The following is an 11461-nucleotide window of genomic DNA, read 5'->3' on the forward strand; positions in this document are numbered from 1 at the left end:
TCAATTTATCTCCATGGAAGTTTTACCTACCACTTTCCGTGCACATGCATTGCCTCGCAAATGGTCAATATATGTCACATGTTCCCACATATTAGCAGAAGCATAAATATTAGACATTAACACATACATGGCCCCAATTTCTGGATTCAACAACACGAGTTTGTCAAAACATTGTCTTCCAAGTTTTACATTCCCGTAAGTTTTACACGCCGTTAGCAAAGACATCCATCCAATAATATTACACTGAGAAGATGAGATATTAAGAATTTGTTTCGCATCATTTAGGTAGCCAGCTCCTCCAAGGAGATCCACCATACAAGTAACATGCTCTATAGTTGGTATGACCCTGTAAGTCTCCATGATATTAAAGTAAAACTCACCTTCCTTGACAGCACTTTCCTGACAACATGCAGAGAGGAGGCTAGTAAATATTACACTATTCGGTTTAAAACCATGTTGTTGCATTACTTCGAAGAAAATATCAACTAATCTGTAGTTTCCTTGAATAGCATATCCACCAACCATACTACCCCAAGCTACAATCTCTTGAAAAGCTAAACAATCAAATAGTTTGTGAGCCTCTTTGATGCACCGACATTTCACATACATGTCAATCAACGCATTCCCAATTGCTGTGTCACATTCATGTCCACTTCTGACAACATGATTATGTATAAGTTTTCCATGCATCAATGTGCTTGTAATCGAACATGCTTTTAGTGCAGACAAATAAGCAACTTTATCAGGCTCGATACCCTTTCGTTGCATTCTTGTAAAAAGCTCCAAGCCAAGCAAACCATCACCATGTTTAACATATCCTCCCATCAAAGAACTCCATGACACCTTACTTGGATTCTTTAAACTATCAAACACTTTGAAAGCATCTTCAATGCTTCCAAACTTTGCATACATGTCAACTAGCATATTTCCAATTGCCTCATCAGATTCGAAATTATCGTGAATGATCCCATGATGGATGTGCTTTCCGTTGTGCTGCAATTGAGTGCTCATGATTCCTTTCAACACACACAAGTATGTTACTATTCCTGGTTTCATTCCTTCCTTTTGCATTTGCTGAAAGAATTTGTAGGCAAGAATATCATGGCCATTTTGAACATGTCCAGCGATAATTGCACCCCATGAGACCACATTATGATGTGGTTGCATATCAAACACACAATGTGCCTCATTAAGGCTCCCACATTTTGCATACATGTCAATCAATGCACAATCAATACCATAATATTCTATCTTCATTCCACTTTTAATAATGTGATGATGCAGAAGCCTACCTTGATCTATGGCTTTACTACCTCCACATGCTTTTAATGCATTCAAGAAGACGACTTCATTCATTTCCACGTGATTTTCTTGCATCTTCTTTAGAACTCGAAGTGCACAAGAACACTGTTCATGGGTGGCATATGCACTGATCATAACTCCCCACGAAACGATACTTGGTGTTTTCAACTTATCGAAAAGTACACATGCCTCATTCAAAGCCCCACATTTTGAATACATGTCGATGAGTGTGTTTGTAACTGTGACTTCTGTTTCTAGCCCATTTTCTGTGATTTGGGCATGCAAAAGGTTGCCTAGTATCATTGAACCCATAAGCCCACACACTTTCAATGCTGAGATAAACATGACTTTGTCAGGCTTAATAATACTCTGATTTTGCACATCTTTAACAATTTGGAGGGCATAATCCCCGCATTCATTGATAATGAGCCTATCCAAAAATGCACTCCACGTGACATGGTCTTTCCGAGGTAAATTATCAAACACTTTACGAGCATCTTCAACACGACCGCACGATGCATACATATCGACAATAGAACTACCCACATCGACATACAATTCAAATCCATCCCTAATAATGGAATCATGTATGATCTCTCCACACATTACGATGCCGGAAACACCACATGCTTTAAGTATACAAGTATATATGTACCGATTTGGCTCGATGCCATCTTGAAGCATGATGTGATACATGACGAGGGCATGATGATGTTCTCCATGGATGACATGTGAAGAGATGATGGCATGCCAAGTGTATATGCTAGGATGTGGTATGGTGACAAACACAAGATTTGATTCAAACAGAGTACCAAAAGATCCAAAGAAACGAATGAAATAGTCATTGGAGACTTGTAAGGGTGTGGTGTTGAGGATGAATAGGGAGGAGTAGAGGTGTCTACCTGATCTGATATCTTTCTTCTCCGCATAGCTTCGGAGGAGATGAAGTATTTTGTGGAGGGATGTCATGCCTGTAGAGAGGAGCCATTCTAGTCTAGCTAATGAAACACAAAATGGAGTTTCACTCTGTTTTGTAATGTAGTCCTTGCTGTGAAGGCTGCTGGTACATATACATACAAAATGGATTTTCACCCTGCATTGTAATGTAGTCTTTGTTGTGGAGGCTGCTGGTACATATACATACATACAACAGACAGACAGAAGACATGCATTCATGCATACATATACATACATACATGATACATACATACATATATTATAGATGCATACAACAGACAGACAGAAGACATGCATTCATGTATACATATACATACATACATACATACATACATACATGATACATATTACATACATACATATATTATAGATGCATACACACCCCTGTGTTTTCGTTATTTCTCTATATGCCCCTTCTCCCCTCATGCTATTCCCCTTATCCATTCAATAGAGTAATTATATACTTAAGTTAAAGAATTAGGGAAAACTTTGACACCTTGATGATGATATACATTGGAACATGTGGTGGTTGAGCTTGTACAACAAGAAGCCATTGAAGAACTTATCGTGGGGAATGTAGTCATCATGCTTTTGTTAAACAGAGATGTATGCACTATCAAGAAATACTTAAGAACTTGATGTACACAAGCTTATCAATGAGTTGGAAAACTTTTGCATACATATTAGGTTGTGTCAATAGCTCCAAAACAAAGATGATGCTTATGAAGACTCTCAATGAAGATAAACCATGGATTATGTAAGATAATGTGACACTTGAAGTAATAGAAATCTTTAAAGACCTTTGTCTTTAGGCTTGATCAACCCCACACACTGAAAATGTTTCTCTTTAGTTCCATGTGCATATTTAACCTCTAAATAGGATGATAAACTATGTGTTGTGCAATAATGCCCTCTCTCAAAACAAGATGCCATTTGGTCATTGTAGATTGAATACACTCGTTCATTATCAAGTGGTAGGTTGCTATTCATAGATAATAAATCCATCGGAGTGATGGTCGACCTTTGCTTGCCATGATAGACCCACCTTTTCCTTTTTGGGGCTCCTTTCATGCATTTGACATGTCACATATTGGTTTGGTAGTATTCTAATGCTATTTATATCATTGCATACATATTTAATGAAAACCACCTATGTCTAAAAGTTCTAGATTTATTGTGTAGATAAACAATAAAGCCTCACTTCATGTGATCTTTTCTCTTAGTTGTTAGGTCTTATGGTGTGCGTTAGGATGACGTAATCATGACCTTTGCATATTTTATACCTATGTTGTCTTTGATGTTATTTCCTTTCTCAAACATTATTGTTGCAATCCAACTGTTAAATGACATAACTTTGTTGATCATTGTTTTCCTTCCTTCATACATGTTCACCCCTTGTATGATAAAACTTTTGATCCATTTTATTGATGCATATGTAATTGATGCAATACACATGGTTTTGATGCATGTGTCTTTCTTATGCTCATTGTTCTTACAAGCGTGACAAGGGTGTCTTAGTCTCTTCAATCATCCAGTATTTATGATACTTGATGCATACTCACAACTTCAGAAAGGTTGTTCTTTGAGTCAGGTTTCGTTCTCTATTATTATGTTGAGAATTGTGATGTTGGTCATATGATAAGTCACATACGCTATAAGGAGCTGAACGTTTGGAATATCAAAATTTTAAGAAAAGATAGTTAAAAATATTATATAGTACTTCTTAACACTAACATTGGACAATCCCAAACTATTAGAACTCATCTTCTAGAGAATGTATCTCTGTTGATTATTATTATATTTCATTAGGAGAAGATAAAGATGATGTTATGAGTTTGTGCCCTTTTGTAAACCAAATCATTAAAAACTTGAAATGCTTGCACACGACAACAATAATTTTAAGTCAGTGCTTTTAATAGATATATAGATCCTACCATATTCGCCTATGGCATGCCTCTTCTTATAGATATGTAGATCCCACTATATTGTATTGTGGCACATTTCTTCTAATGCGGATTAAAGCCAAATAACAATGAGAAAGATTCTATTATTTCAAGGGGGGGATGATGGGACAAAAGGTAATACAACGACCATACCAAACGCTCCCAAAATTAACACAAATAAAAACTAGATATAAATATAAGTTATGCAACTAAATCAGGTTAAAAGTTTACTAAGTCCTATGGTTCAGATTTACTAGCACCAGTATCATGTCTCAAAATAAAGGATCTGTACCAAGGAAGAGAAAGTAATAAATAGTAGAAGTCATTCCATCGAAAGAGATGGAAGAATCAACGAAAGATAGAAGTTTTAGCAAAGAGTCTTTTATTTTATGGTGGGTTTACATTTGTTTGCCAACAATGGGGTGGAAAAGGCATGATTATGTCGGCAGTAGAAGTAAATAATCTCGAAGTTACTTTAGATCAACAAAAAGTTCAATACAAAGCCACAACATTTGGTTCTTATCAAGCGGATGACCTAGGCTTAATCCTCGTGGTGGTTGTTGCTCAATACAAAGCCACATCATTCAGTTCTTATTGTTTGTTCATTGATGTGGAATTGGCACTGTGCCATACTTGAATTTCGAGCCATGAATTTATAAACTTTTGAGCATAATGTTTATAAATAAAAGAACTCTAAAAATTAAGAGGTATATCTTATGAGGCTCTAGGCATCTACCCTTAATTATCTAACAAGGACGTTCTCTTGGTAGAAAAGATTTGTCAAGTGCATTTAATGTTAGAAAAGACATCTTTAACGTACAATAAAACAATACTTTGGAACTACTACATGTATGTATGTTGAAACAAAGAAAACAAAAAAAGACAAAAAATCTCTCAATCAAATGGATCATTTGATGCCCGAAAAGATGAGCATGTTATAGAAGAAGATTTTGGTATCATCATATGGGCATTTACACAAGGTCACAATACTTTCCCTAAGAAAAATATGACACAAATGCTCAAATGATGACAAATACAGATTACCAAATAAAATAACCACATGACATTGTAACATTGCCAGAAGGAAATAGGATAATGAAACACCATCTATGATTTGGGGTTCGGGCTAAGAGAGACATTATTACACAAATTTCTCCCTTACAGTTTGCAACGAAACACTTTGAATCAATATTACTAATGTCTGGATACAAACAAGACTAGTTTGTGGATAAAGATTTGCTCCAATGATATCTATATACAAACAAGCTTGGCATGGAAATAAATTAGAAAAAGACCCTTGAATTTGGACCAAATTTGAACATTATAGCTTTAAGCTAATAGCAAGGCGCCCCAAGATAGATTTAGAGAGGTGATTTGCCATGTACATATTTTAACTGTGAGAGAAAATAACATATTTTTATTCCCCAAGCTTTGGGATGAGCAAGAAGCATCAATGAAGGACATCATAGTTGCACATACATGAACCTTGGTAAGAATGAAGTAAATAATTACATTTCATCTTTGATTCTCAACCAAATAAAAAAGCATGCCATTAACCACGATTTCATTGGTCCTCATCATTTAACATTCATGATTCATTATTTATTGATATCCTCCATGAAATCAATAATTGAAAATATAAGATAAGACTCTTTATAAATAATTGACATTGAAACAACTTGCCGTCATGGAGTCTTACCTACATAGACTATGTGATAGACATTGGCATTATCAAACAACTATGCTCATTGAAAAGAAATTTGGTCATTCAAAATAGTTTCTTCTTGCTCCATGATCCAAGTAATAACTTACACTTTAGGGTTGCTCACATGCATAGTAAAGGGGTTGATAGTAAGACAAAACTAATATTGAATATTGTTACTCGTAGTGAAGATTTCTTCCTCTACATTCCAAAGGTTGAACGATCACTCCACTTATTTCTTGATGTACGATATTAATTCCTTGTTAGCTTCCCTTTGGGCCATTGATATATTTGTAAACCAATTGCTTCTTCCTTTCAAATAGTTATTTCTTAGAAAACTTTGTACAGTGTGAGATGTAGATCACACACACACACACACACATGCATGCATAGACATATGTACATATCCATGTGCGCGCGCGTGTATGCATGCATAGACATACATATCCATGTGTGTGTCCCGTGTGTGTGCATGCAAGCATTATTCCATCCATACATTCATTCATACACACAAGAAAAGCATAATAAATAGATAGATACATCTACATCCATTCATTATCTATATACATACATTCATGCAGACTGTCATACATACAACATTTCAAACAATTGCACACATACATACAGACAGCATTTGCAAACATACGTACACACAAGTTTTTGTTATAATGAATTTGCTCATATCCAGTACACTCTTTAAGGTACATAACTGAAAATTATTTACCAGAATAAAAAAGAGCCACCATTTCATTGCCTAAGCTGGGATTTATAGGTACCTAAACATATATAGATGGATCAAAACATACGGGTCACTATGGGAAACATACCTTATTGAAATATATATTGCATGGATAAATCCAATGGGGAACTTACCCAAGTCGAAGAAGAAGAAGAAGAAGAAATATAAGAAGACCATGCAACTGCCATCTCCTTCCAAATGATGCCATCATAAATTCTTGGCCCAAAAACTAACCCTATCTTTCTTAAAATTTATCAGAAGGGTATTCTGATGAAATTTTCTAATCTTAGGGGAATCTTATAAATGAGCAACAAACTTGGGTTATTCTGGTTGATACCCAACAAGTTAGGGTGTTGATTCTGGTACATACCCAACAAACTGTTAGGGGATTATTCTGGTGGTTTTTACTCTGAAATTCTTCGATATTTCAAGCCCGACATCAGGACAATTTCTTCAATTTCCGTACTTTTTTCGAGCCGGCCCAGACTTCCATACGGGCAACCGGGCATCCACATGTGGCCCGAAAGATAAGAACTGTCCTCCCATTGGGTGGGGCCATTCTCCGAAGCTCCGCCTCTAGCTCTTTATGGTCCTTCCCAAGAACAACATCCCCGTTAATCCAATGTCCGTCTAGTGACGAATTAGTACCCAATTCAAAAGAATTCTGGGAACAATTCTTCACACATTTCTCCGTCTCGAGTTGAATATCAAATTCCATGGATTTCTTCAACCCTTTGCAATGTGGATTCCCGCATTTCCTACATTGATATTGATATGATCCCCATACAAAAATTACTCCTCCCAACATTAAAAGAAAGCCCACTATATAAGCCATGGGAGCTTGGTATACAATCTCAACAAAAAGCAATAGAACTATGGGAAAGATGTTTCCTATTTCTACACATATGTACTTGAAATATGGTGTAAAAAGGAACCCTGACGCACCGAGAACTATGAGAAATATAATGATGTCTACAGCAGCAGCCGGAGATTCATTGCACGCTGTCGAATGGTTGCTGAGAGGCAGAGATCTCTTCACTTTAACACTCGGCCTTTGGCCGGGTGTCTTGTTCCTGCGGTGCTCAAATGTCTTGCAGAACTCGATCAATCCTCGGCAATCCACCATCATTGTGATGAAATCTCTCAAAACGAATATGAAATCTCTTCTTCAAAGATCTTTATCTTGAATAGTCTTTTTCCTAGACGGGATATTTTGAAGGACCTTCCTTGCTTTTGATGAATCTAGCACATTTTCATCCAGAATTCAGGGCAAAATTACCACTTGGAATCTTCTCAAACGGAATTCAGCATCTTTCAAATTGAATCCAACAGAGTTTTCAAATTCGAATTTCTGAAAAGTATGAAGGAGAAAAAGGAATTGAAATCCTTTCAGAAGGACGATCACCTGCTGAAACCACAGCACATTTTTCTTTCGAGGCAAATCGAAAGTAAATAAATACGAATTAGAATCCGTTTTCACGCTGAATCCAGTGAATTCACTTTCGTTATCTCTGTTCAAGAAAGGAAAAACGATGAACGTTTTTGAAGGGGAAGGATACCTGAAAGAGTTAGGGTTTGTCTAATCTGAGCAAATTTCGATTCCTGCACGAGGGGGAGGGGGGGGAGGGGTTTGGATCAGCGAATCTTTGGAGATTCCCAAAAGATTCTGTCTCTCGCGCTCTGCGCATGTGTCTGCGATGGTGGGATTGAATCAGAGACAGAGAGAGACAGAGAGAGAGAGAGAGTGGGAAGGATCTGGGAAGGAAAAGACAGGGAATAGCCGAGCCGAGCAGAGAGAATTGAACGTGTGGACATAAATATAATATATGTAAATAATACAATTATATTGTACACAAATTTATGAAAGAGTTGATTAAGCAAGGGATCCTATGTACACACACACACACACACACACACTTACACTTGGCTTAACGAAGGTCTGGTCCCCGATGTTCATGGACTCGACCCTCGTCTCAGATCTTATGCTTGAGGTCCCAATACATATATCCGTGATTATATATGTTGTTGGTTCCGGATGCGTTAAAACAGAATGAGCCCTTATGCCCTTTTGAATCTTACCAAAAAGAAAAACTCGAATGAAAATCTTGACATGTAGATTTAGCCCATTTTATCGACTTTATGTGTAGTCTCCCTCCGGTTGTGTGTTGCACTAATAAGCACCTCGCAAAGATTAGCCCTTGCTTGTGTACACCATATTAAAGAGTTTGTGACGTTGAGGGTTTTTGATTGGTGGGTAAGCTTGGAAAAGCGCCCATCGATCAAGCATACACATAACTTAGGCCATGTGAGCCATTAAAGAAGCTAGAGATATGTCCTTACAGCAAGGCCACTATGTGAGCATAAAGTATTGATCAATAATAATCAAACTGGCTCTCTCTTATCTTGCTCCATTTTAGTCGGACTTCATTCAAGCAACTATCAAAGGCCTTAAATTTTATGATGAAGGGAGATTAAAAACCTAGTTTTAACTACCAAAGGTTTATATATGCTTCTTTGGAAGCTTCTCATGCACATCACATTGAGTCAATTCCCTCCTAGTGATTGAGACATGTGGCAACGTAAATACGGTCACCAAACTTATAAAGCTTTAGGCATATGCGATGTCCAAGTAGGTGTCTGTGTTCTTGTCCCCAAAGTGCTTGCATACACACGAGTCTAACCTTGTAGGTACTTCATTTTAAAAATTTCCATTTGTAAGAAAATGTTATTATTTTCGATCATGGTGTTTTAACGTTATTTGTGTCCAATGTTGCCCATGGTGCTTGCATAACGAACTTGTAGGTGCTTAGTTTTTAGCGTTGTCTTATAACACATTTGTATGTGCTTAGTTTTTAGCGTTGTCCCATAACACATTTGTAGGTACTTGGTTTCTAACATAAACTCTTAGAAGAAGGCAATCGTATATCGTTTTCAACCCGTGGATCATGGGAAATGATCCAAGCCACTCTTTAGTAGTTTAAATATGAAAATATTTAGTTTTTAGCACAAGATTTCATAATGTGGTATTATAATTTTCAGCCCTTCCCTTTGAAAATTGATTTGTGAAGAAGGCTTTTGTTTTAGTACTTCTTCGTTTTCAGCATTGCTTTTTATATCATTTTCAGCCCTGTTTTTGAGAGAATGTATTTATAATGCCCACTTTTAAGGCATGGACCAAGCTGCCCATGTTTGATGATGTTGTTCAATTTCTCCTTCTAGTGCCACAATGAGTTTTTGATACATGATTGCAAGTCTTTGAAAGAAGTTCATAATGCCCCACTATGTTTTGTATTAGCAAAAGTTCCATAGAATGAAGTTTGAACCATATGTATCATACGTGCATTCGCATTCGAGAATGATTCATTCAAACATGTATGGTAAATCATCTCAAAGTTGGATTGGATTGACTATGGTCTATATTATATATTGATTCACTCTCAATCCAAATAAGTGGACTCTAATCCATTGTGAACCACCAACATAAGTATGGTAGCAATATTTGCATTGTATGATGTATCACATGCATACTTTTGGGATGCTTCTTAAGAATCAAGACATCTCTATCATCCTCACTTTAGAACTTTACAAAAAAAGGAGTATGAATTATAGAGATTGAATTAAAATATGTCATTATAAATTATAATCATATGTTCAAAAACTCATAAAACATACATTCGAGAATATGAAGAAAACATGACATAGGCAATAGTAGCATAACAATTTATCACTAGGGTGAGCTAATTTCTAATAAGAAAGAAAGAAAGAAAAAGAAGAAAAAAGAAACGATAAAAAACTCATAAAACATATATTCGAGAATATGAAGAAAACATGACATGGGCAGTAGTAGAATAACAATTTACCATTAGGGTGAGCTAATTTCTAATAACAAACAAAGAAAAAAAAAAGTAACATGACACTAACAAGAGGATAGGAGAAAGTTGGGAATTTAACTCAAGACACAAGCAATAGTAACATGGCAACTTACCACTAGGTTAAGGTTATTTCTAATAACAAAAAACGAAAAAAAACGAAAAAACTAATATAAAATTTTGCTATGGTACTAACAAGAGAGAGATGATAAAATTGGGATTCGAACCCAAAACATAGACCCCAATAGCCCACCTAGTTACCACTAGAATGACTTGAATTTGCGACAAAAAAACATGAAAAAAAAGAAAAGAAAAAAACAACACGTATTTTTCCCTTTTCAAACGCGTTCGTTTTAAATCGTTTGAATGCTTGCACGAACACGAATATTACGTTCTATGAGCTGCTGCTGCAAAACTATTAATATGATTATGGCCCAACTCTAAGACCATGAAGCTTTATCCCAACAACTTCCCAACTAATGGAAAATATGCCTACATGGCAAAAGCGGGATTTGGGGGGGGGGGGGGGGGGTTACATCACCCATCAAATAAACTGACCCCAACATGTAAGGACTACGAAATCAAGAACATGTAACTTGGAGGAGGATTATATATTGGGACCCCAACAAATATATATTTCACACACGAGTGAGATTATTGCTGCTCAATGGGCTTGAAGTCTAGGGCTACTGTATCTTTAATTTGCCTTTAAAAGAGTTGGATTTCTCAGAGTTCCATAGAAGCCAGAAAAATTGTTGAAAAAGACACAAAAAAGCAAAATTGGACAGATGCAAGCTATGCAAAAGTGGTTCATAAAATGGGAGGCATTGTTCATGCTTCATGATGCCTCAATAGAGTCCTCAATGAGTGACATGTTGTCTTGTAATGTCGGTTCATTTATGAAGATACCAAGGTGTGCATGCTCGTGCTTTGCACATATCTGTTATAT

General features: G+C 36.4%; 2 protein-coding genes across 3 annotated transcripts; both read right to left on the minus strand.

Annotated features, from left to right (window-relative positions):
* On the minus strand, positions 1 to 2271 carry LOC147868218 (putative pentatricopeptide repeat-containing protein At1g69350, mitochondrial). The gene has a single exon (XM_087339488.1). It carries the CDS (start codon positions 2269 to 2271, stop codon positions 1 to 3), a length of 2271 nt encoding a protein of 756 aa, XP_087195614.1.
* Positions 2272 to 5846: 3575 nt separating this feature from the next.
* LOC147868219 (uncharacterized protein At5g19025-like) lies at positions 5847 to 8356 on the minus strand. 2 transcript variants are annotated; one of them, XM_087316703.1, is made up of 2 exons: positions 8203 to 8356; positions 5847 to 8048 (listed from the first exon to the last, which is right to left on the minus strand). In XM_087316703.1, the coding sequence occupies exon 2, from the start codon at positions 7770 to 7772 to the stop codon at positions 7083 to 7085; it is 690 nt and encodes a 229-aa protein (XP_087172829.1). In that variant the 5' UTR covers positions 7773 to 8048; positions 8203 to 8356; the 3' UTR covers positions 5847 to 7082. The 2 variants fall into 2 exon arrangements, with proteins under 2 accessions (XP_087172829.1, XP_087172822.1); XM_087316696.1 differs by having other exon boundaries at positions 5847 to 8051.
* Positions 8357 to 11461: the final 3105 nt, after the last annotated feature.

The sequence above is a fragment of the Azolla caroliniana genome, unplaced genomic scaffold (assembly GCF_043228905.1).
Source record: "Azolla caroliniana isolate FFs.n. ecotype wild unplaced genomic scaffold, voAzoCaro1.0.p SCAF_1, whole genome shotgun sequence".
NCBI lineage: Eukaryota > Viridiplantae > Streptophyta > Polypodiopsida > Salviniales > Salviniaceae > Azolla > Azolla caroliniana.

Coding starts and splice junctions, on each gene's coding strand:
- LOC147868218 (XM_087339488.1), bottom strand. CDS start 2,271: ATGACATCCCTCCACAAAATACTTCATCTCCTCCGAAGCTATGCGGAG.
- LOC147868219 (XM_087316703.1), bottom strand. CDS start 7,772: ATGATGGTGGATTGCCGAGGATTGATCGAGTTCTGCAAGACATTTGAG.